We start from the raw sequence: 27,689 nt of genomic DNA on the forward strand, positions 1-27,689 counted from the left end.
TTGGCTGCTTTAGGCCGCACTTATAATGTGCGCGACGGTGATGGCGACGCAAAGGATGATGTCACCCGTCGCCACCCGCGAAATTTGTATTTCGCTTTGCGGCGACGTCGCAAGCGACCTGGCCATTGATTGATTCAGAGGCTGTCACATGTGACGAAAAAAAAATCAAATTTGACCGGCTTCCAAATTTCGCGGGACCGGCGCAGCTCCCGTCGCTCCGTCATGTCGCGGTTACTATAAGCGCATGCGAAGGCGGCAATACATTTGTTTTGCCGCAACGTCGCATCGCCGGCGCCGGCACTATAAGTGCAGTTTAAAGCTGTTGGAGACAGGCATATCATTTTAGAAGAAGCTTGTTACATTACCTTACAGAACATTAATAAAAATAACAAAATGGTGCTCAAAATGTGTCACAATTCTGTTAATGGAGCAGATATACTATATATTCATATAATGTACTTATGCACATAATTACACTTTCACATTACACATTTGTATTACATCAATGATGAACAATGATAATCCCATCAATGGTTGAGGAGTCTGAAACTAAAGGAATTCATTAAAATAAGGTGGGATGAACATTTTGGATCATATAGTATCTTTATTTTCACAATTCTTTGGTTTAAATTGTCTATTTTAATTATGCCTGCCATTTATTCATCTCAGCGCAAAGCGTCCCAAATGATATATGGAATAAAAAACAGCAAAAGAAACTATAGTGCAACGTTGTTTTTCAGTGTTGTGTGTGTAGCCAGGTCCCCTTTGGCTCCCCAGTTCACCATTGAGAAGGCAGAGAGGCAGGAAGGCCCTCTAGAGGTCGCCTGTTGGAGAAGGACACTGTACAATGTTGCAGGGACCACGCTAGTCAGTTGGAGCTGGGAGCAGGAAGGGGGAGGAAGTGTGTAAGGAGCAAGTGGCTCTTACACTAGGCCAGGTTACCCCCACGCCCCAGAGAAAGAGGAAGAGACATGCTGCAGGACAGTGCCTGAATGCCGTGCAGCCTGAGTGCAGAAAGAGTACTGATGCCCGCTGATACTGCATGGCATCTTTCCCTTGTAATTGCACTCGTAGACCCATTGCGCATGCGCGACTTGTCCTTGCACATGTGCGCACCTATTCAAGATGGCGGCGCCCTGTAGCTCCATCCGCCGTGGGAATCAATGGGCCGTAACTCCTCCTGCACCTACCAGTGCTTGCCAGAAACCCCCGCACCCCTCTGCAGCGCTATCGGAGGTAAGGAGACCAAACAGGGGGACCAAGGGGGACCAAGGCTATATACATTATTTCACCAGGGGGAAGAGGCACTGTAACCATTCTGACCTGGGGTGCCAGAATCAGCAGTTAAATTAGTAAATCAAACAAAACACCATGTTTGTACCCTTCCAGCAAGGAGTCCACGACTGGGCCTTAGAATGCCAAGTGCCCCCGCAGCACGTTGTTGCAGTGGGAGGAGTCCCCTCCCTTATCTCCATCATTGCTGTCTGCAACCACGCAAGAAACTGTCCTGGTCTTGCCGACGCCGGGATCCTCAGTCGCAAATACGACACCACTTACCATTGGAGTGCCATACTACTGGCCACCAGGCAAGAAATATGCCCAGAAGATTCTCCTCGGGCCATAAATCAATCAGAGGCCCTGCCCGAGGGTTACCTTCTCATATACCTGGGCTATCACCTCCCATGGCCATGTCTACCCTGGGACTCTCCTCAGAGGTTCCTTAACAGGCGGAAGCATCCACCTCCTGCTACACCCCCGGGGGATGGAGAACTCCCGCCATGACCTGAAGTACACCCATCAGAGCCGACTTACCCATACACAGGGTAACCTTCCTCTCAAGAGTTATACTGGAGGCACCTACCATTAGTCAGTACGAGAATAACCCTGTGTAGGCTCCTAGTCACCTGTCAGCTGGCGGCTCCAAATTAGGAGTCACCCTACTCCAGCTGGTAGAGGCTCTAACACAGTCCGCCCAAGGTCATCATTACCGAAAATTAAAATCCTTCTCTGGGGTGCGACCCACACCACTGGGCGAAGAAACGTTTGACGACTGGCGGGATCATGCAGAACAGATACTGCCAGGGTGTACGTGCTCAGATGCTAAAAAAGTAAACGGATCGTAGAGTGATTGCGGCCCCCGGCCGTCAATGTCGTACACTTGTATCGTGAATGCCACGCCAATGCGGAAGCTCAAGATCTGATACAGGCCTTGACCAAGACCTATAGCAAAAAGGATGACCCAATTGCATTCTTGGCCTATTTCCATGCCCTCAAACAGAAGGAGAATGAGGAATTGTCTGAGTTCCTCCAGCAGTTGTAGCTAGCCCTCTGGACACTGATCCACAGAAAGGTCACCCGGATGACTGAACTGGATGATTACAGGACCAAACAATTCCTGTGGGGAGCTTCACTCCACCATCCCCTAGTGGCCCGCATCTGCTGCAACCTCTCTACAGAGAATCCTCCTAGCTATGAGGACCTCATGGACCGAATCCAAGATCAGGAGGTCATCCTCCAGTTTCAGACCCCTCGGCGAACTCATGACTCATCCAGAGGAAAGAGATCTGCAACTTCTCAAAGGAGTCTTGAAGGGAAGACTCCGCAAGGAAAAGGCAAAGGAGGCCGAAAGTACAAAGAACAACCCTCCTCCCAAGGCACCTGCCTCGGTGCTCCAAACCTCCGGAGAAGATCTCCTACCTACAGAACCAAGATGAAACAGAGTTACATCGTGAGCTTCAACTTTGGTCAGAAGGATCACATCTCTCGGATCTGTCCGAATTCCAGAAAAGCCCGGACATTCAATCCCAAGTTGTATAGGGCAAGAATTCCGGGAGCGCAATGAGCCGGAAAGTACATATAATAAAAACAAAAAACAGAGAGACACACAATGGTGAAATACTGATGGTAGCTGGCAGCCTGAACAAATCACTAAAAAGATGTACACTCACATAGGGTTATATCTTCTGACTCAAAACCCCAGAGGGAAACTCCTCTATATGATCGCACTGAGGTCCAGACAACTGAAGGTTAAAACCTCTTTGTAACGCCTGTATGCTCGCAGACCTGGCCAGTCCCCAGTACTGAAGTGGGTAAGGGTATAACACGCACCCACAGCAGTGAGGGCATGCCTGGAGTGTGGTAGTTGCATTGCCGGGCCTGGTGAGTAAGGGTTAACGTTATACTTGCTGAGTCCGGGGCGCCAGAGGTCGGAAGGTATTGTCCAAGAGCCAGAGTCCAGGGATAGGAGAGAGCAGCGTAGTGATGTCCGAAAGCCAGAGTACAAGGGCAGGAGAAGGCAGCGTAGTCAAAGTCCAAAGCAGAGTTCACGTTCAAACCAAGGGACTCCAAACAGGGGCAGGGACAGGAACCAGAGCTGAAACAGATAAGGGAGCTGGGCATAGACACTGCACAGACAGGAGCTACAGGAAAGCTATGCAAAGCAAGGAAAGAGAGGACAGACTGGGGTTATAAAGGAGGGAGGACAAATAGCAAGAAGGGGTGGAGTAGGGGTTTGTCTGGAAGCTTGCAGGGATAGGTGTGAGGGAGCAGGGGAGGAGACAGGAGGTAATCTAGGGTAATAGCCTGCAAGCTCTGGGGGGCGGAGCCAGTACCTGGGGAGGGTTGGTAAGTAGAGCGGGTGCGCGTGCCCTCTGTAACACAGCCCCGCGCACGCGCGACTCGCGAGTACCAGAGCGTGGAGGAAGGATCGCGGAGGAGGTGCTCGGCTGGAGGGTATGAGAGGGGGAAGGAGCGAAGGAACAAGGTAGGGAGATGGAGGTATGCTGAGGGGCGTGAGTCTCCTGGTGGGAGACCAGGGACCAGGATCGCGTGCGCACAGTGAGGGGACGCGCGTGCGCGCAGACCGTGAACCGGAGCGTGACCGCGCCGTGAGGGAATGAGGCAGAGATCGGTAAGGCAAGGAAAGGGAAGGGTTAGCCGGAGGGACCAAGGTGACAGGGACACGCTGGGAAGAGCGAGTCCCCCGATCCGTTACACTATCCCCCCCTTGAGGATTGGACTCCGGACGATCCTCCCAAGGTTTATGAGGAAACTTCCGACGGAACTGTCTGAGGAGTGCTGGGGCATGAACGTGATGAGATGGTATCCAGGCGCCTTCCGCTGGACCTTATCCCTTCCAGTGTACGAAGAACTGAAGTCTGCCCCTGGACCAACGAGAATCGAGTAAGGATTGGATTTCAAATACTTGCTGTCCTTGTATGATGACATGATTAGGCCTCCGAGGACGGTCCGGAAAATGGACATTCTGGATAACAGGTTTCAGTAAAGATACGTGGAATACCGAAGGGTTCTTCATGGTAGAAGGGAGTGCAAGTCGGTATGCGACTGGGTTGATCCTTTCAAGAATCTTGAAAGGACCTAAGAATCTTGGGGCCAGTTTCTGGGAAGGGGTCTTGAGTTTGATATTCTTGGAAGATAGCCAAACACTGTCTCCGGGTTTGAACTCTGGGCCCACTTGACGTCGGTGATCCGCTTGCGTTTTTTGTCTTTGAACGGAATTTTGCAAAGCTTTTATGATCCTTTTCCAGGAATTTTGAAGACTGGTTATGTGAGAATCTGCTGCGGGAACACCAGAGGGGAGGGACGAGTGGGGAAGACATCTGGGGTGGAATCCATAGTTAATGAAAAAAGGCGACTCTTGCATGGATTTGTTTTTTAATGAGTTAATAGCAAACTCAGCCCAGGGTAATAGGTCCACCCAATTATCTTGAGAATCGGACACGAAGCATCTGAGATACTGTTCCAGAGTCTGATTCATTCTGTCCGTCTGACCGTTGGTCTGTGGGTGATAACCCGAGGAAAATAGAAGGGAAATGCCAAGTCTTTGAGAAAAAGCTCGCCAGAATTTAGAGATGAATTGAGTACCTCTGTCAGAAACACTGGAAATAGGTACACCGTGTAATCTGAAAATTTCCTTGGAAAAAACGTCGGCTAAAGTAGCTGAATTAGGAAGACCCTTGAGGGGTATAAAGTGTGTATGCTTGGAAAACCTATCTACTACCACAAGGATCGTATTAATCCCTTTAGAATTGGGAAGCTCCACAATAAAGTCCATGGAGATATGTTTCCAAGGTTGTTTCGGAATAGGAAGAGGCATGAGGAGACCAGAAGGTTTGTGTCGGGTGGATTTGCTCTGGGCACAGACCGGACAAGCTCTGGTGAACTCGAAAATGTCCTTATTCATTTTAGGCCACCAAAAGGTCCGTTTGATAAGATCTACAGTTTTCTTGTAGCCTGGATGACCAACAGCTCTAGACGAATGTCCCCATAGAAGAATTTTGTGGCGAAAACGCGGGGCAGCGTACAACCGTCCCTCTGGCACCTTAAATCTCCTAGGAATATGAGCCTGGGTTTATTGATTTCGTCCAAGATATCAAAATTGTTGGCGGCAATAATACACATAGCAGGAAGAATTGACTCCGAGGATTGTTAGATTCGTTCTCGGTGGAGAACTGACGAGATAAAGCATCGGCCTTGATATTCTTGTTGCCCGGAATATAAGAAATTGTGTAATTGAACCTAGAAAAGAACAAAGCCCAACGGGCTTGACGTTATCCCAAACGACGAGCCCCCTCGATGTACAATACGTTTTTGTGGTCGGTGAGGATGGCTACTGGCTCCTTGGTACCTTTGAGGAGATGTCTCCATTCTTGGAGGGCCAATTTGATGGCCAGCAACTCGCGGTTCCCGACATCATAATTTCTCTCGGCCGAAGAAATTTTTCTGGAAAAGAATCCACAAGGATAGAGTTTTTCCTGTGGGGATGATCTTTGAGAAAGCACTGCACCGGTTCCCGCATCCGAGGCGTCTACTTCGAGAGTGAAAGGAAGGGAAGTATCAGGATGCAGAAGGATAGGAGTGGACACAAAGGCTCTTTTGAGAATGTCGAAGGCTTCGATGGCTTCAAGGGCCCAAACAGTCGGGTCAGCAACTTTTTTGGTAAGAGCAGTGATTGGTAGAGCAATAGTAGAGAAGTTACGGATGAATTTCCGATAGTAATTGGCAAAGCCAAGGAAGCGCTGCACGGCCTTGAGAGAGTTCTGTAACGGCCAATCGAGTACAGACTTCAATTTCTCGAAGTACATGGTAAAGCCTTTGTCAGAAATTATATAGCCCAAGAAGGCTGTGGAAGATTGATGGAACAGACATTTCTCCATTTTCGCGTAGAGGCGATTAGCACGAAGACGACACAGAACCAACTTGGTATGGCGAATGTGCTACTCCAAGCTTTTGGAGAAAATGTGGATGTCGTCCAAATATACAATGACGAACGTACCCAACACGTCCCGGAAGATGTCGTTCATGTATTCTTGGAAAACAGCAGGGGCATTGCAAAGGCCGAACTGCATCACTAAGTACTCGTAATGTCCCGAACGCGTGTTAAACGCGGTTTTCCATTCGTCCCCTTCTCTTATACGGATGAGATTGTAGGCTCCTCTTAAATCGAGTTTGGAGAAAATGGAGGCTCCTTGTAAACGGTCAAAAAGTTCTGAAATCAAAGGAAGGGGGTACCGTTTTTTTTACCGTAATTTTGTTTAGTCCACGAAAGTCAATACAGGGTCATAAAGAGCCATCCTTCTTCTTCACGAAGAAGAAGCCTGCCCCGGCGGGGGAGGTAGAATTACGGATGAACCCTTTCTTAAGATTCTCCTGAATGTATTCTGTCATCGCTTCCGTCTCGGGCACTGATAAGGGATAAGATTTAGATTTGGGGAGAATGGTTCCAGGAATTAAATCAATGGGACAGTCATAAGGGCGATGAGGAGGTAACACTTCGGCCTGAGTCTTATTGAAGACATCTAAGTATTCATGGTATACTGTACCTTCGGCAAAGCAGAGTGAGAAGAAGAGGAGGTGTCGAGGCCAGCTAGCACGGCAACAGGAGGAGGAACCGTCTTCTCTGGGGAGTCAGCCCATTGGATCGGCAAAACATTGGTCCAATCAATACGTGGATTGTGAAGCTGCAGCCACGGCAATCCCGGAATAACCTGGACAGTAGGGGAATGGAAAACATCGAAGACCATTACCTCGGTTTGACCATCCGCGGTGGTCAGGGAAAGAGGAATGGATTCCCAAATGGTGAATGCTGGTTGAAGCGGTCAACCGTCAATGGCCTCGAGGAGCCCGATGGATGACTTTTTCTTGACTAGCGGAATATGGTTGTTGCAAGCAAAGGCGTGATCAAGAAAGTTGCCACCAGACCCGGAGTCGATGATCGCTTCAACTTCTATTTGGAGATCAGGACCCACAAGGGTTATGGAGAGGAAGTTCCTTTGGGAGAGAGGGTCAAGGAGAGATAGTACCCAGTAGAAGCCCCTCTACCTTTACTGGGCATTCCCGTTTCCCGGTTTCAAGCAGGATTGGCGAAGTTGGTGTTCTGCGGAACGGCATTCATAGCAGAGACCCTTCTCCCTACGTCGTGCTTTCTCAGCGGGCCGAAGCTGTTGGCTACCAATTTTCATCGGGTCGGGAGCGTCCAACGCAGGAAAGGGCAGTGGAGGATATCTAAGAGAAACAGGCAAGGGTGAAAGAGAACGAGAGCGGTGACGCTTGTGGCGTTGTTCTTGAGTGTGCTGATCCATTCGGATACTGAGAGCGATGAGTTCCTCAAGAGATGAAGGCCGGGCATGAGCTGCAAGGTCATCCTTGAGAGATTCAGACAAACCATGCCAGTATGCCGCAGCGAGAGCTTCATCGTTCCACTGGGTCTCTGCGGCGATGGTGTAGAAATCCACCGCATATCTTGCAGCTGACCTACGAGCCTGGGAGAGATAAAATAAAGAGAAAGCAGCAGTCTCCCTATGCGCCGGTGTATCAAAAACTTGTTGGAACTCATGCCGGAATTTGAGATAATCTTGGGTTAGGTCTGATCGGTGTTCCCAAAGGGGAGAAACCCAAGCGAGGGCGTCGCCAGGGAGTAGGGCATAGACGTAGGCCACCTTGGAACGACCAGTAGGGAAGTGGAATGGGAACATTTCGAATTGGACCTCACACTGATTCAGGAATCCTCGACAAAGCGAGGGGGTGGAATACGTGGTCCCGGAGTACTTGGGGGTATTGGGACCGGGGTAGGTGGTGTCACAAGAGGTTCCCGGAGAGATAAGGTAGAAAGTTTCTCAGTGACATCAGTGAGTTGATTGCTAAGAAATTGCCAGTGTTCCATGGAAACACCTTGGCCCACCTCAGGGGGGTCTGCATTTGTTGGGCTCTGCATAATGTAACGCCTGTATGCCCGCAGACCTGGCCAGTACTGAGGTGGGTAAGGGTATAACACGCACCCACAGCAGTGAGGGCGTGCCCGGATTGTGGTAGTTTCGTTTCCGGGCCTGGTGAGAAAGTGTTAACGTTATACTTGCTGAGTCCGGGGCGCCAGAGGTCGGAAGGTATTGTCCAAGAGCCAGAGTCCAGGGATAGGAGAGAGCAGCGTAGTGATGTCTGAAAGCCAGAGTACAAGGGCAGGAGAAGGCAGCGTAGTCAAAGTCCAAAGCAGAATTCAAGTTCAAACCAAGGGAATCCAAACAGGGGCAGGGACAAGAACCAGAGCTGAAACAGATAAGGGAGCTGGGCATAGACACTGCACACACAGGAGCTACAGGAAAGCTATGCAGAGCAAGGACAGAGAGGACAGACTGGGGTTATAAAGGAGGGAAGACAAATAGCAGGAAGGGGTGGAGCAGGGGTTTGTCTGGGAGCTTGCAGGGATAGGTGTGAGGGAGCAGGGGATTAGACAGGGAGGTAATCTAGGGTAATAGCCTGCAAGCTCCGGGGGGCAGAGCCAGTACCTGGGGAGGGTTGTAAAGTAGAGCGGGTGCGCGCGCCCTCTGTAACACAGCCCTGCGCGTGCGCGACGCGCGAGTACCAGAGTGTGGAGGAAGGATTGTGGAGGTGGTGCTCGGCTGGAGGGTATGAGAGGGGGAAGGAGCGAAGGAACCAGGTAGGGAGACAGAGGTACGCCGAGGGGCGTGAGCCCCCTGACGGGAGACCAGGGACGGGAACGCATGCGCGCAGACCGCGAACCAGAGCGTGACCGCGCCGTGAGGGAATGAAGCAGAGATCGGCAAGGGAAGGGTTAGCCGGAGGGACCAAGGTGACGAGGACACGCTGGGAAGAGCGAGTCCCACCATCCGTTACACTCTTTTTGTCCCACGTGGATAATATGCAACAAAATCAGAGAGACACAATAGTATAGACTGTCACTGATGTATTCATAAAAAAGCACAACAGCAGGGGGCTACTCACATAGTAACCCTCTGCCAGGGCATTTGCACGATACACTTCACAGGGATACATCTGCCGATGGAGGTAGTGGTCTTGTGAGTATGCAGGCTTCTGCAGCGGGGCTGGTGCGCTGTCAGCTCCCTGCGTTGTTCCTTCGCCAGCACTTCCACGTTCCCACAGTTCCTATGGTCTACATCTGCATGTGACTGGCTGGATCGGAGGAGAGAGTGCTTTGGCGTCCCATGCTGTAGCCTCTCGCGCTCTCTGTCTGACTCAGGGTGGTCATAATGCTTGCTGTACATCTTTGTTTGTGAGTGTACTGTATTATTTTTTAACCTTTAACTTTGTATAAAACAATATTGCACTATATTTGATTTTTTGCTTTTTTATGTTTTGGGATTCCCATTTAAACTCCGGATATCGCTTGAAGATGCCAAGTTTCATCTAAAGTTGTTTTTTATAACCTCACTGCCTGAATATTTTGCACACCTTGTGAATGAGATTCCTTACACCTACATTACCAAAAGTGACTTAAAACAGTGTTGCACTATATATTTTTTTGCTGTTTTTAATTTCATATATCCTTTCGGACACTTTGTACAACGATCCTGTTTCTCTCGTACTTATCAAGACTTGGAAAATAGTATTTTTCTATGTAGCTACACTACTCCTGAGTATTGTATTTGTTTTATAATTTATTAGATTTTTTTTTTAATAACTTTTTGGCATGGTTTATATACATTTTAAATTTATTCAACTACTATAAGTGATATTTGCACTCGATTTCTTTCTGTTTTTATTTATTCTTCTCATACATAAGAAAAATATCTTAAAGCTGTCTAAGCAGCATTACAAAATATATATATATATATTTTTTATAATACATTTGAAGCAGGAGTTCTTTGGAGGTGAACCACTTTGATTTCAGCTCCGTGGACCCCCTGCTTCCTGAGATTGTTATCACTTTAGGGAGGTGCTGGTATCTCTGTTGTTTAAATGTCTCATGTCCTGTGGGCCATGTGGCTTCCTATTGGCCCATATGACACAGGCATTTAAACAGGAGAAATACCCGCATCACCTACGGAGGTATGTATCTCTAAAAGCAGGGATTTCCGAAGTTGAAATCAATACGGTAAATCTCTGGAGACCCCCTGCTTCAACATATTCCAAAACGAAAATGTAAATGGTGCTTGGACTGAATTTTAATATAATTTTATACTCCACAACATAGACAACCCGCTGACAAGCAATTTACTGAAATAGCTTGGAAATGGGTTCTTACCAAAAGAATATTGTCAAGTTCCTGCTAAAAACTGCATCTCAGTGTTGACAACTGGTACAACTATGCTCACAGCCTTCTGCTTGAAAATAAAAGGAAAGGCTTTCTTGAAGGATTTTCTAAAGTTGACCCCCATAAAAGCATAAACAATAGGGTTAATGGAGGAGTTAGAATAAGACATGCAGTGTGCAAAGATTTTGAGTTTGTAGGTTTCATAACTCCTTTCAAAGCCGGAATCGAAAGCTTGGAATAAAATGAACAGCTGGACTGGTCCCCAGCAGATGGTGAAGAGTAAAACTATTACCACCACCATCTTGGAGATCTTTGTTCGCATGGCCTCAGATCTTTCTGCCAGGAGCTGAACCTGTACAAGGCAGTAAAATGAAATGCATCAACACTCACTGATGTAACAAGATGAGAAGAAAACATTTTCGTAAGATTATTCAATCAAAATTTTCATGTATCGCAGATACTCTTTACATGCCACTCAAGATTGTCTCTGACGGGTGTAATATCATGAGGTATCAAGAGAAGGTCTGTGTATAGAAACTCACTGGGGGAAATGTATCAACATAAAGAAAGTATAAATAGACATTTGCGTTGATGCATTGCTCCATATTCTGCCCCCATTTGCTTCAAATGTATGAAAGTGGTTCTTACATCTGACGCAAGTTTTTGACAAGACAAGTTTGCATCACCTCAGAGACGGCAATTTTTTTTTTACACAAATATAAGATTCAAAAGTGAAGCAGGGAGACACAGAGGGGCCTATGCACTAAGCACTGATAAGCCACTATCAACGCCTTATCGCCAAAAAGGCCTACAGTAATTCAGTAAGCCCTGATAAGTCGGCAATAAGAGACCTTTTTGGCAATTTTTTTCCTGAGGGAAAAAAAAAATCGCTAAACGAGCTGTGATAAGCCACTTATCGCCATGTTTTCAAACTCGTGCACATCTAGTAGCCCTGATTAGTTTATAGTGACTCACAGATTGACTATTTAGACCTACATTTGTATATAGATGTTGGCCAACAAATACAGACCAACATCTACAGGATAACAAACTCCAAAAATTCCCTGCTCAGATCAAACAGTGCCCATCCAAGATCACTCATAAAGGGCATACCCAAAGGACAATTTCGGAGATTAAGAAGATTGTGCTCCACAAAAGAATCCTTTATGGTACAAGCCGAGGAACTGAAACAAAGGTTCAGGGATCGTGGTTATGGAGAGAGGGATCTGGAGATGGCATTTAATCATGCCTTACAAACAGATCGGGAGTACCTATTAAAAAAGAGAAACCCCAAAAAAACACTACGTAACAATGGAATGAATCAGTGTCCATTCTTCATAACCACCTTCTCCAAACAAGCGGAACAGATTAGGTTCATTTTACAAAAACATTGGGGAATTCTCAAATTAGATGCAGATTTGGATCCATATACCATGCAAAACCCCAGAATGGTTTTCAAAAAAGCCAAAACCATCGGCAATTATGTATCCCCTAGTCTGTTTGGCTCTAAGGTTAAAAATACTAAACATCTACCTAAGGGATTCTTTAAATGTGGCCAATGCAATCTCTGTAGATATGCTGAACCATTAAAATCAGTAAGAGACATTCACACTGGTCATGTTCACCGCATAGAGTCATTTATGACGTGCAATACTAATTTTGTAATTTATTTACTGAAATGTGCGTGTGGCAGTGGCTACATAGGCAGGACCATTAGGGCATTAAAAGTCAGAATTACAGAGCATATCCGCAGTATTAAGAACCGTGATGAACGCTTTCCTGTAGCGCGCCATTTCAACACATGTCCCTCAGGATCAATTAAAACACTCACATACAGCGCCATTGAGAACATCTATACACATCCTAGAGGAGGACACAGGGAGGCATCACTGAACCGCAGGGAGATGTTCTGGATTTATGCCCTTGGGACATTGGCACCCAGGGGCATGAATCAAGATTGGGAGCTTAAACATTTCCTTAACTGAATATACAAAGATCTGCTTCTTTATTTAAATTCATCTAGTGTGCCCAATCCATGTTTGACTTGCCTTATGCATATCAAAATGAACAATTTGGTCCAAAAAAATCCAACAAGCTTTTGTATAAATAAATTAACATTTATTGCTAGACATCACTGTTAGAATAAAACCCATTGTCCACTATGATTTCTATATGTTGTATATGATTAGCCTGCGTTTGAGGCCTGTTATTTTGTCCGCTTATCAGATATAACAATTGTTTCAATTGATATTTTCAAGACAATTTGGCTCAATATGAGTCTCCCCATATTGTGCATTGTATAACGTTTACAGACTAGAGTAATACATGTTTCCTTACACATTATAACAGGTAAAAATGAATTAGTATATACGTTATATTGATTTTATGAATATTAATTGAATATGGTTATATGGAAACATTGAAGATTAATTATTGTTCTCTACCTGAATATGTCACCTCCATTCCAGTTTTAGATTCGCTATACAATGTTTGATTGTCTTTGTATGTTATTTAAATGTTCCTATGTTTTTAGCTTAGTAAGGTTTATCATGCTAATTTTATTTCCTTCCTTTCTCCCCACATGTCTTTTTGTCTTACCCCCCCCCCTTCCTTCCTTCCTTCCTTCCTTCCCACCCTCCCTCCCGCTGATCCGCTAGCTCGCAATGCATAGCAATGTATTATACACGGGGAGAGATGGCCCAATGTTATTGTTAGGGAACAGCACCTAGCAACGACGCCGGCTGTATCAGCGGAGGGGTCTACGCGCTGGTGTCAGACGCGCGTCATTCCCCTCCTCGCGATGCATACACACGGCAGCAGGCTTTCCCATTCGCTTGGAGTAGCAGCCAATCAGGTTGAACTTCGGCGATTTTCGCGCCAAAAACAGGCAGCGCGATGACGCAGGGGGGTGGGGCTTGCTCTTTAAGACTGTGGGGATGAACGGCGCGAATCAGCTCTTTTATAAAGGACTATACCAGTCCAAAACGCGTCAGAGTGTGTGTCCCCTATAATATGTTGTATCAATAAATATTTTTAACCCACACCTTGCTGTTCCCCTACTCTACTTGGCTGTGCACCGCTGGAATCCTAGGATTCTACTTCTGCTTGAACATTGAGCGTGCTGCACGCAGCAAAGGAATCAGATATCTGTGAGTATTGTATTTCCCCTTTACATGGAGATTTGATGACCAGGAACAGTGCTGCAGCATAAGGGTCCTGTATGCCAGAGTTCTACACACCAATGGTATGTTAACCCTTCATTTACTCTGACACGTGGAAGCAAAAATATTGGGGTAGAGGACCCCAATCAACCAGTGCTACAGAGCTTAATATTGACCCACTGCTGAAAAATAATGCTGTGTCTTTCTGCTTTTAAACCGGATCACATGGTATATTGGTGCATGCTTGAAGCTGTAAGCATTAACCCCTAGATGGCATAAGGTCTAGCAGAGATATGGAGAGTTGTAAGGGGGAAGTCTTGAAACCCCCCCAAGACCTCTCCAGTCTCTCTGAACTGTATAAACCTATGTGCCTGGTGCAGCTCTCACGGGGCAGCAATTGTACTTACAATATGAAGACCGGTTCTGTGTGCTCCTTTGCTGATGTTGTAGACAATGTGGAAAACACCTGTCCCGATGAGGAGAGGCAGATCAGCGGGCACCACGATGCAGGAAGAAAAAATGCTGAAGCTGGACTGTGCTGTATACAAAATCCTTTATTGTAGCATGGATAAAAAGAGGAGGGGAAGCCTACCCCTGCACCTCTAACGCGTTTCACCCAGTAATTGGACTTTTTCAAAGAGTGACATTACCCGTGTGTGAGACCCTGAAATACCGGAAGTGGACCGGACGTGACGTCACCCAGCCAATGAACTGCAAGTATGCCGCGAGCGGCATGATGGGAAATTGAGTTCATGGCTGACTGGCGCTCGCGCGGCACACAGAGGCACCAGTGTCATGCGCAGTAGGGACAAATAGATTAAAAAAGCGGAAATAATTCATTTTTGCAATCTACAATATAAATGCAATAACAGTTCATGGTGGTTAATTAGTTGATATACTGTATGTCATAAACATAAAATGACATGAATATAATGGTATATAAAACATTATTATAAAATCTATGTTTATATAACTGTAGATGGCAAACTTATGATTACAATAATTGATTAAAAACAAGTAATGGCAAGGGGTAATGGGTATTTCCAATACATTAATATTGATATTCGAATAACTTTATAGCATACAATTAGTGCATTTGTATAGACAGTTCAATTAAATCATGGTCAATTCAAATGAAGAATGTTAGTAATATAAGTGACAAAAATGCTAATGATATTCAAAATTGAAAATATAACAGCAATACCAGACCATTCTGTGATCAGTGTAAAAAATCATTAATATTCATAATGATGTATGTACCATGACAACACCAATATGAATACTGGAGACCAAATGTAATAATGTGTTCATGAATGATAAGAAAAAGGGGGGGAGGGGGGGTAGGGGAGGGGGAGGGGAGGGGGGAGGAGGAAGTGGAAGGGGGGAATGGGGGGAGAGGGGGGGAGGGGGAGGAGGGGGAAGAGGGAAGAGGAAGTGGGGGGGAAAGGGGGGGGAAGGGAGAGGGAAGGGGGAAAGGGGGGGGGTTGGGGGCAGGGGGAGAGGAGGGAGGGGGAGGGTTTAGGGGGGGGAAAAGGAAAGGGAAAGGGGGTGGTAAGGGAGGGGGAAGAGAGGGAGGGGGGGCGTGGGGGAATGGGGGGGGGGAGGAAGGGGAGGGGTGCGGGGAACACTATTTTCATATTTAATCCAAAAAGATTATCAAGAAATTGTATATTATTATCATATATGAACAAGTGGGATCAGTATGGTGAGCTGTGTTATGCTAATGCACAAATTCTCATAATACACAGAGCATTAAACCAGGTCCATAGTGTCTTAACACATCGAACAGAGAATTATATATTGGAACTAGATTCTGGACAGACAGGAAGCTTCTTTCCTTCTCGCTTCCTGTCTGTCCAGAATCCAGTGATCCCCATTTTTCACCATCTCCCAAAGATCCATAAATCTCTGGTCGACCCTCCGGGGCGACCAATTATATCGAGTATTGGATCTTTGGGAGATGGACTATCCAGATACATTGACATTTTTTTACAACCACTGGTCCACAAACTTCCGTCATATCTACAAGGTTCCACAGACTTACTTAATTCACTTTCAAACTTCACTTGGTCCCCTAATTATTTATGGGTTACACTAGATGTCACATCTCTTTACACCATCATTGATCACTCATAAGGTATTGCAGCAGTACAACACTTCCTTAATCACTCATCCTTATCACCAGCACAGACCACATTTATCTTAGAATCCATTTTATATTTACTCACTCACAATTATTTTCTTTTTGACACTACTTATTATCTACAGACACGAGGCACCGCAATGGGTACATCATTTGCACCATCTTACACAAATTTGTTTATGGGGTATTGGGAGCACATACACATCTTTAGTCACATTAATCTTTTTCGGAAAAATATCACTTTTTATCGGAGATTCATTGATGACTTGTTTCTAATTTGGGAAGGTGACACAAGGTCCCTGACGGAATTTGTGGACCAGTTAAATACAAATGATTATAATTTGCGTTTTACTTTTTCATATCACCATCAGAAAATTGAATATCTGGATTTACTTTTATCAGTTGATTCATGTCAATCTATCCAACCTGACATCTTCAGAAAGCCGAACTCAAGGAATACGTTTCTTAAGGCAAATACTGTAGTGGTCATCCACGCCCCTTAATCAAAGGTATACCAAAAGCACAATTTTTAAGGTTGAAACGTATTTGCTCCACAACTGACCAATTTGTAAAACAATCAAAAGAACTTGCCTTGAGATTCTATAATAGGGGATACTGCAAAATGGACTTACAGAAGGCTTTTGAATATGCTTTTCAAACTCCACGTAACAATTTGTTAAGGAAAAAGAAAAAAATAGACTGTAAGAAAGATTCAACATCATTGTATTTTATTACACAACACAGTCGACAAGCAAATATTATCCGCTCTATTATAACCAGACACTGGAACATCTTGTCATTGGACAATAAACTCAAGCCACATATTGAACAATTACCGAAATTTGTATTTAAAAAGGCAAAAACCCTATCTAATTACATATCACCTAGTATGTATACAAAACCACATACAAAAACTAAGGGTTTTGTCCCTCCAACAGGTTTCTTCAAGTGTGGCTATTTGCAAAGTCTGCACCCATGCAAAGCCAATCAAAACAATACACTCAAAGATAAATAAAAACACAATCAAATTGAGGAGTTTTATCACATGCAATACCAACTATGTGGTATACATCTTGACATGTGGTTGTGGTATGAGCTACATAGGGCGAACAATACGTCCATTAAAGCTTCGAATAATGGAACATATTAGAAGCATTAAGAACAAATATCAGAGGTTCCCAGTGGCACGACATTTTGTGGAATGTCCTAAAGGAAATTTAAACCATCTCACCTTTAGTGGCTTAGAACACATTCCAATCCCAGTCCGCCGTGGAGATCGTCAGAACATTCTTAATCAAAAAGAAATGTTCTGGATCTTCACATTAGATACCATGACACCTCGAGGTATCAATGCAGACTGGGAGATAAAACATTTCCTCTAAAAATCATGTATTCTTGCCATCGAGAACCCTGTGAGAGAGATATACATATATGTCCTCATGTATATTATATTGTTCGCCCATGTGACTTGTCCACAGATACACCACTTAGTAATAACAATCAATATGTTTGAACAATATGTGTTCTTGCCATGTGAAAAGGGGAAAGAAAAAAACACCCCTGTCTTTGTGTACCTTCCGGTTCCAATATATAATTCTCTGTTTGATGTGTTAAGACACTATGGACCTGGTTTAATGCTCTGTGTATTATGAGAATTTGTCCATTAGCATAACACAGCTCACCATACTGATCCCACTTGTTCATATATGATAATAATATACAATTTCTTGATAATCTTTTTGGATTAAATATGAAAATAGTGTTTTCCCCCCCTCCCCTCCCCTCCCCCCTCCCTTCCCCCCCTCCTCCTCCACCTCTTCCCCATCCCTTACCACCCCCTTTCCCTTTCCTTTTCCCCCCCTCCCCCTCCCCCCTCTCTCCCCCCCCCAACACCCCCCTCCTTTTCCCCCTTCCCCCTCCCTTCCCCCCCCTTCCCCCCCTTCCTCTTCCCTCTTCCCCCCCTTCCTCTTCCCTCTTCCCCCTCCTCCCCCTCCCCCCTCCCCTCCTTCCACTTCCCCCTCCCCCCTCCCCTCCCCCTCCCCCTCCCCTTCCCCTCCCCCTCCCCCCCTTTTTCTTATCATTCATGAACACATTATTAAATTTGGTCTCCAGTATTCATATTGGTGTTGTCATGGTACATACATCATTATGAATATTAATGATTTTTTACACTGATCACAGAATGGTCTGGTATTGCTGTTATATTTTCAATTTTGAATATCATTAGCATTTTTGTCACTTATATTACTAACATTCTTCATTTGAATTGACCATGATTTAATTGAACTGTCTATACAAATGCACTAATTGTATGCTACAAAGTTATTCGAATATCAATATTAATGTATTGGAAATACCCATTACCCCTTGCCATTACTTGTTTTTAATCAATTATTGTAATCATAAGTTTGCCATCTACAGTTATATAAACATAGATTTTATAATAATGTTTTACATACCATTATATTCATGTCATTTTATGTTTATGACATATAGTATATCAACTAATTAACCACCATGAACTGTTATTGCATTTATATTGTAGATTGCAAAAATGAATTATCTCCGCTTTTTTAATCTATTTGTCCCTACTGCGCATGACACTGGTGCCTCTGTGTGCCGCGCGAGCGCCAGTCAGCCATGAACTCAATTTCCCGTCATGCCGCTCGCGGCATACTTGCAATTCATTGGCTGGGTGACGTCACGTCCGGTCCACTTCCGGTATTTCAGGGTCTCACACACGGGTAATGTCACTCTTTGAAAAAGCCCAATTACTGGGTGAAACGCGTTAGAGGTGCAGGGGTAGGCTTCCCCTCCTCTTTTTATCCATGTTACAATAAAGGATTTTGTATACAGCACAGTCCAGCTTCAGCATTTTTTCTTCCTGCATCGTGGTGCCCGCTGATCTGCCTCTCCTCATCGGGACAGGTGTTTTCCACATACTCTGACACGTGGACTATTATAATAATATTTAGTGTCTTTGCTGCATTCAAATAGCACTGGGTCCAATACTCTATCTTTTGGCTTTATTGGTTTCCTATTACCATGATATGTGGACTCAAGCCTGTTATTGATTAACAGTTCAGAATTGGATTGAGCACTGTTGTTGGGACTTATGCCCCAAACCACCGACTAATATAACATTAAGTACAAGCGAACACCAATCACAAACCTTTTATTACATTAAGCATGAACAAGCAAACAATCACATCCATAATAAACTGCAATGAAAAAAAAGCAATAAATTAAGCACAGCCATTCTGATTGGCTGGCATCATTCCCTTTAACATGACGTCACTAAATCCAAGATGGCCGCTGTGTCACAAGGTAGTTCAGCCAATCAGAGTGTGGAATTGGTTCCCATGATCTGATTGGCTGAAATACCATGTGACGCCGGCTTCGTGACGTCATCCTAAAGGCAAATGAAGCACAGCCATTCTGATTGGCTGGCATCATTCCCTTTAAGTGATGTCACAGCAAAAAAAAAAAATTATGTCGGAGCATGGTTTTAACAGCCAATCAGGTGGCTGTTAACCATTTGGAGGGCAAATTTGACGTTACAAGCCCTATTTAAGGCCGTGACGCCTCATTTGAGCCCAAGAAGCCGACGAGACAGCATCGGCTGGGATTTAACATGGGGTATTTTGGATTGACAGATGAAGAAAGAAGATAAAGAAAAACAAGAAATGGTGACAGATGAAGATAGAAGAAGGTGATTAAAGAAAGCAAAAAGAAGATTGGGGATCTTCATGGCGATGGCATCGGATGCTGTTGGAGGCCTTCAAGGTACGTGAGCTTCCTGTTTCCCCGGGAGTCGGAGGGCCACCGCTTCTAATGGTAAGTAATATATTGAATGTTTGTAAATGTCTCTTTTAACAGGTTTATTCATTGGATGTGTTTTTTGATTTTTTGGGGGAGGCACATTGACTGATAATATATTAATGTGTACCTCTTTAGGGTACAGATTAATACATTATTATGCCAATATTTGGGGGGCATTTCTCGCTTGTTATTGCTGGTGCTATTTTTCATTGCAGTTTATTATGTGGATGTGATTGTTTGTTTGTTCATGCTTAATGTAATAAAAGGTTTGCGATTGGTGTTCGCTTGTACTTATTGTTATATTATGTTAGCTAATATGTTTTATGGTTACTTCAGAAATTGTTTTAATTTATTTCTTTGTCTTTCAATGGTTACATTCATTAATGTTGGAGTAATTCATTGTTTGGATTGGTTAGTGTTACTATTCATTTTGAGTTGGTTTAGGAATTAATTGGTTTGATTGGGTAATGGTTCAATTTATTCATCGTTGATGTAATTGCTTCTATTGATTGGATGAGCTGGCTACTGATTTTATTTAGTGACGTGTGATTTTTTGGAGTTTAGTTATGTTTTATTACTGTGTGTCTTGTGTATTACTGTATTGTGATTAGGATGCCCATTGAGTGCTATAGAAGCTTATCATGCCCATATTATTATTATATGGGTATGATGTACCACTATACTACTCAATGGGTATAGGGTGGGTATAGTCAGTCTGGGGTGGGTGCTTAGGCCTCCCGGGTCAGGGTGGGTTAACCCCTTTATGACTATAGCAGTTAGTAACCGCTAAGGTGATTAAGGGGTTAGGGGCCATTAGAATGTATTTATTTTGTATATATGCTTTCTGGCAACGGAGGACAGAGGGACCTGCTGTTGTGGTAAGTATAACTTTATTTATTTTATTTATGTATGCTAATGCAGTGTTTAATAATGGGCAAATAATCTATTATCCATATCTGGATAATAGTTATTTTGCCCATTACTGCACTGTATGGGTTTGGGCGGAGGGGGGGACGTGTATTGATGCTTTTTTAATATTTATTAATATACATTTCTTTAATAGTGTAGAGGTGCAGGGGATCTCCAGAGCTGAACCACGTTGGTTTTATGTCCGGGGACCCCCTGCTTCCCGAGATACAGGCACCTTTATGGGGTGCCGGTATCCCTCTGCATTGAAATGTCCCGCGTCACGTGACCGGGACATTTCCTTGCATAGAGATACCGGCACCCCATAAAGAGGCCTGTATCTCAGGAAGCAGGGGGTCCGCGGACATAAAACCAACGTGATTCAGCTCCAGAGACCCCCTGCACCTCTACACTATTAAAGAAATGTATATTTAAATAAATAATTTTCGGCCGACATTTCAGCTGGGAGAGGCGGCTCTCTCAGAGCAGCTCTCTCTGCAGCAGAAATGAATCGCCGGTTCAGGCCTTTTCAGAGCGTTGATGCTATCGCTGGCAGCAACTCGCCCGTTTTGTGCATTTTGCTATCACTGGTAATCGAGCCTTTCTGAATACCGTGATAGCAACGCCCAAAAAACAGTCATTTTAAATTCCCTGGTGATTTTTTTTATCAACCCTCTCTGTATAAGGCCCATATACACAATGTTCCACAATTTACAGTCAAAATACACTTACAGTACTGGGACGGGAACAAAGAAAATAATTTGTTTCCAGAATGAAATGTTGAAAAATAAAGTCTTTGGAAGCAATTTCTCAGTAGTGGGAGTCGCTCGCGAAATGGCTTGGAACTCTGACGGAGTTACTTCCTTCGTTCTGCCACCACTGTAATGGCACTTGGAATCTTGGTATCTTACAAAATCTCTGATGCTTGATGGATCTTAAGATGAATCTTGGGTGAACCTGAAACCCAATGGGCTGCAGGAATTCTTATAGGGTTCAGAACCATATACCAAACGCATGCAGCAAATCTCTCCTTGGGAATAACTTTTCCCACCTATCCTGGAGTTGCCAATACCTCAGAAACCTGGCAGATGGGGCTTCTCATTCTGCTAAGGGCATGCGCCAACCTAGCATCTTTGCTTCTTAGCATATGAGACCAAACCCCTCTACCTGGCGACAGTAAGTCTGGGACGGGCATCCATTTGCCAACGGTCTGGACTTCACATTAGGATGGGGGTACTTGGGCTACCCCACCCAACCTAACACATCAGGGACACTGAGCCCTTTCAACTCCGGACTTTTACAGACATTGTGGCGTCAAGCCAGCGGGATGCCTTAGAAGTCCGGAGCTTCACATCCTCAGCTCATTTATAGTGAGTCACTACGCATACTAAGGGGTGTCCTACAATAAATGAGTGTTTCCCTGTCTCCGGGAATGAAAGCCCAACTATTCCTATCATGTTTAATGTTTCTCCCTGAACTATGCACACAGCAAGTTTCAGAGTGCTAGGAGAGACCTAGCAAAAGTTAACAAACAGCCACTTTTATTCTTTAAGCGCTGGACTTAGAAATATTTCCTCTCTTTATCTTACAGGTAAAACATTTTACACGATCACTTAGAAAATAATTCCCTCTCGCCACCTTATACCTGGTGGGAGATACTCTGAACCCCTACACTGGGTTCTGGGGGTTTGGGCATATTCCGGGGAACCCTGGAATGTGATTTACCCCTGCCCGGTCTTATTGTTCTGGTCTGTGATGAAGCAGGCGGTGAGCTGCTAACTGTTTCCTAGGGAGGATTTTGTCCAGTGGTCTGTGTCTTCATGTGTCCAGGAATCTGGTAGGATTGCTGGGAACATGTTTCGGGGTAACTAGCAAGTCTGGGCCCCTTTCTACCCAAACCCACACCGACAACATTTTACCGCAAACTCATCCCTGAAACTCATGTCCTGCGAATCTCCGCTGGTTGGCACTCTTGGAACAATAAAACACACATACATTTATATTAAAATACAGTTCACATGCCATAACTGGGTTGCAGAGCTGACACTTCAAACTCCCCAATATCGTTCATTGGCACCCAGCCGGGCATAATACCTTTATTATTAGCCTGGGTACCCCCTCACCATCACTGTGTTGTCATCTCCAAGGGAGGTACGTCACATCCTTAAAACCACATGTCTATATCACATGGTAGTACAGCCAATGGGATTGAAGACAATCTCATTGGTTGCTGTACCATGTGATAGGTTACATTACGAATTTTTTTCATTGTTAATTTGGGTTTTAATTTTAGTGTATTGCAGCAAAGGGTCTCAAGAGCAGGTCCGGGGACCCCCTGCTTTCCGAGATACAGGCCCCATTATGGGGTGCCGGTATCTCTTATGAAATGTATTCCCACTGTCACGTGACCGTGGGAATCAAATGCATAGGAGATACCGACACCCCATAATGGGACCTGTATCTCGGGAAGCAGCGGGTCCCCGGACCTGAAATCAATGCGGTTCTGCTCCGGAGATCCCCTGCTCATCTACACTAGTAATAAAATTTAAATGAAAAAGGCGGCTCTCTCTCTGCAGCAGAAAGAACTCGCTTGGTGAGCCCTTTTCAGAGAGACGATCATCACGTCGCCGGCTACTCAACAGTTTTGCAAATGTTGCTATCGGATTTCTGCATACCGTGATATAGGAACGCTGTCAAAAATGACAATTTAAACAGCCCGACGATTTTTTTCCCCCAGCGATTAGTGCATAGGCCCCAGAGTTTGCTACATCTCATTATATTCTGTGCATCATGTAACTCCTCCCTAATGCCTCCTTTTAACACTCCCCATATCCCAAGGTGACGCAAATGGCAAAAAACTTGGAGCAAATATCTTGATACATTGAAGCCAAGAGACGTAGGATGGCAATTATGCAATTCGCATCAAATGTTTTCCAAATTTGCTATGATACATCACACCCCATGACTCAAAACTCTCACAAAAATGCATTCCAAAAGTAAGATTTCTTGCAAATGTATATGTATTTACTCATGTTATCCTTTCTCCGTTGGTTATTATTATTATTATTATTATTATTAAGCCTACTGGGATTTGTGAACTTCTCCTAGAGTAATATAGAAACTACTACTTTATTTGCATACAAAAGAAACACTTACCTGATAGTTATTATCAATGGGTTCCACAACAGGCCTCCTCAGTCGTTTTAGCATAAAGGCATAGCAGGCAGAAATTGTTATCAGTGGTAAAAGGTATACTGCAAGAAATGTATATAGTATAAAGGCTTTCTGATGGTAAACTGTGGGGAACGCTTCTATGCAGTATGTCTGTGGCCCATACCAGTATCCAGTGTCAAGCTTTTGGTAAATTGCAAATGGAATGGACAGTAGAAAGGCGCCTGCAAAATATAAAGACATATAGTTAAGTTTACTCAAAGGTAGCTTCCTTCGCTAAATGTCTGACTAGGGGTACACATGTGCTGTGGCATAAAACAGTCTGAGAAACTGGAAACTACACTCTAGCCAGTACGGATATTTTTACTTTTGGTAAAATAGCTGGGCTGACAGATTTAACTGAACATAACTATTTCCATATGGAAAATGGAAGTTTTACTCAATCAAAAATAATTTAACAAATGCCCATATGTTTCCTCTTTTGTCCTGATCACTTACTCATGTACACTGTGAAAGCCTCTACATATTTCAGATAAATTATGCTGAAAAAACAATCTTAAGAGAACACGTTTACATTTTCCAAACACATGATCACAGCAACTTTGCAATCGGGGCTGTACTCTTCCATCAGTTAGTTAAGTACATTACAAGTCAGCTATTAATAAAAGACAGATAAATCTCAATAGTGTGTTCCCTACCCTGCTCCGGTTCGGGGAAGTAGCCAGTTGCTCTGTGGGATCCCGCGCGATCATGGGGAACAGCGCAGAGGTCATTCCGGTGCTCGGCGCATGCGCACTCACAATCGGCGTGGCGGCCATCTTAAATTGCCTGGAAGGGCTTTGCAGTTCTTCAAGTCCAAGAAGGACTTGCGAGTAAGTGTGCGATGGCCACGTTACGCTCTGCGGCCTGGGACCAGGCCACAGGACCCTAAGACATTGTGTAAGACCCTCCGGCGGGAGCTCACACTGCAAGCAGGATCAGGACCCTTTAAGAAATAGTGAATTTTTGTTGGAGGCCCTGCTATGTGGGACCTGCTCCAACCCACCACGCCAAGCAGCACCTGGGTACTGGAGTACTGAGGCAAGTACCCAATGTGCACCTACATCTACAGGGGGTAATGCTACATCACATTTGGGTTGGATTGCTGGGACAGGCAACCAGGGGTTATTGGTGCCACAGCACCCTCGGTAGTTTGGGGGAACCACCACGTTTGGGTCACTGGGTTTATACTGTGGGTACCGGTTATTGTATGTTATCTGTGTTAGTATGTGTGTACAGTAAAGCCTAGTTATATACATTGTGTGGTGTATTACTTATTACTGTGTATCGGTTACTGTCACGGTAGACCAGACCTAATTCATGCCGAATATACTGGGCAGTGATTGAGCAGGACAAAATGATAAAATAAACTGAAGATTTATTCCCTTTCAGGCAAACACAACACTGTAACACAAATAACACTTGAAAATAACACTTACGGTAAAATAACAGGGTGAAGTATCCAAGAATAACACTGGCTAGCAATTCTCCCTTGCTGGATTAGAGTCATGTACCACCAACCACAAACAGCGAACACTCTACAACTCTGGGGTTGGGGAAATCTGTCTCTTTATACAGCTGCGGCCGCCTTTATCCTAATGCGGCCGTATAGGCGCAACTCTGATAAACGCGAGCAGATGCAGTATTTGTTTTTTTCGGAATATGTTCCGGTATTTTAGCGCTCGTAATATTAGCATTTTATTAGCGCTGTCTGCAATACTGCAATACCGTCTAAAAACTCAGGGGGGCGTTCGCGAGCTGTTGTCTTTCAACCTACAGTACGTCAGTACACAATCTGCGTGTGCGCGCGCAGTAATTGTAAATTTGCATATTTATACATGCATGTGCAGTGCTGTACAGTATGTCTCATTTGAACATTGTTGAAACGCATAGGCGTGTACTGTAACAGTATCACATTTCAGCATATACAGCGCTCTCCCCTCGCTCGCCCCCGCACACACACAGGATAATTTACTGCACTGCAGTATTTCAACTTCTTATCTTATCTACAGTACAGTACACCTCTCCCACACCATTCCTTTGAATGTGTGTCTTTCTGGTTTCAATCACATTCCTGCTTGCTAGCTAATGATTACTGCGCATGCATCTATAACTGCACCACTGCTTGCTTGCGAAGTTCCAGAGTGAACTTGTCAGAGTGAACTTAGCGTCATTTTTTATTTTTATTTTCTCCACAAGCCTGCCTAAACCATCTTCATATTACGATATTCAATCTGTGCTGTAGCTTTTGACTGCGACACTGTGCGTTTGCCTGCACATGGTTGATTTGTGTGTTTTTTATGTATTTGGGAGTGGTGGGATTAAAGTATTATGATGCCCTGCCTGTTGAAAATATGTCATATCTTTGAACTACAGTACAGCTAATCCTTTATGCAGCTGTACCCTGTACCCCCTCCCCCACGCACAAACATACAAGGCTCGCTCAAGGATTTGAACCTCTTATCGACACCTCTCCAGAACCATTAATTAATTTTCCAATTATTGGCTTTGAGTCACCTCTCTGTAATCCTCTTTGGGAAGGGAGCTAGTTGATGATTACTGCGCATGACTCACCCATCCACCCCCCCAATCCTTTGAGGCTTTGTTTATGGTAACGCTTGTGATAATCCCTTCTCGAATTTGATATGTAAATCTGATTTGCACAGCACTGTGAAATTGAGAGTTAAAAAAAACATAATCTAATTCATGTTTTTGATGCAGTAAATTACCACTTTTTGTCATTCTTTCTTTTTCTTTGGTGTAGGGGGGGGGGCTTGTCAATGATTATGATTATCATGAATGTAAAGAAATATTTATTGTATTTTATCAGGAACAAAAAATACAAATATACAAATAATCATGAATAATACAAAATGCAGTCTTTGTTCAGTTCTTCTGTCAGTTTAATTTAATTGAGGGCCGGTGGATAATCATGAATAATGCACATTGATAATAATATTAATTAATAATATATAATATATAATAATATATATAATAATATAACATTTTCCGTCTTTATCTTCTTCCTCATTCTGTGTAGTTCATTGGGAGAGGGGAGGTTTTGTGTAAATCATGACTGCACTTTAGATACACTTTACTGTACACACAGTTCACACAATGTACACATGATACCCCCTCCCCCTTTCCATCATTTTTTTCTCTGAAAAGACAAGAAAAGAAAAAATTTGTGCAGTTAGGTGCATATTATGGCAGTGTACAGTATAGCTACTCCATATTAGACTACAGTATGCAGTTAGTACTGTCAAACTAGTCTGTACAGGAACTACTGTATACTGTAACTACTGTTAAATACTTCGCAACCAGATGGCTAGTGCTGCTCTCTCAGGAAAGAAAAAAATTGTGCAGTTAGGTGCATATTATGGCATTGTGTACTGAATAGCTACTCCATAATTGACTATAGTATGCAGTTAGTACTGTCAAACTAGTCTATACTGGAACTACTGTATACTGTGACTACTGTTAAATACTTTGTAACCAGATGGCTAGTGCTGCTCTCTCAGGAAAGAAAAAATCTGTGCCATGCTTACCTGTATCATACAGTACTGTTCTTGGTGTGCCTGCACTTACCATACTACAGTACAGTACTATACCATACTACCTTCCTGATGCTTGCCCATTACGCTCAATCACAATGGTAAACACAGTCGCAATATGGTCAATATATTTATTGCATCGTTCCACGGTGAGTACATCGTTCCAAAAACTCATTATGCCTTGCGCCAACTCATCCTTTTTGGAGGGTTTCACGACTTTTCGGATAGGATCCTTCAGCTGATGCCAGACCATTTTGATAGGATTGAAGTCTGGCGATCTGTCATTGGAGGGGGAAAAAAAGGACAATTAGTTAAAGAGATACACAGTAAAAACAGTGGAAAAAATGAGACACGGTTACGGCACT

The 27,689-nt window shown here is 44.1% G+C and overlaps 1 protein-coding gene across 1 annotated transcript in view; it reads right to left on the bottom strand.

The window, feature by feature from the left end:
• Positions 1-10,532: 10,532 nt before the first annotated feature.
• Positions 10,533-27,689, bottom strand: part of LOC142490448 (G-protein coupled receptor 54-like) — a 197,769-nt gene continuing 180,612 nt past the window's right edge. Inside the window, exons 4-5 of the mRNA XM_075592805.1 lie at positions 23,717-23,955; positions 10,533-10,880 (exon numbers count right to left, since the gene is read on the bottom strand). Of these exons, the coding sequence (XP_075448920.1) occupies positions 10,533-10,880; positions 23,717-23,955 (587 nt within the window). The remainder of the gene's footprint in view (positions 10,881-23,716; positions 23,956-27,689) is intronic.

This window comes from Ascaphus truei, chromosome 1 (assembly GCF_040206685.1).
Source record: "Ascaphus truei isolate aAscTru1 chromosome 1, aAscTru1.hap1, whole genome shotgun sequence".
NCBI classification, from domain to species: domain Eukaryota; kingdom Metazoa; phylum Chordata; class Amphibia; order Anura; family Ascaphidae; genus Ascaphus; species Ascaphus truei.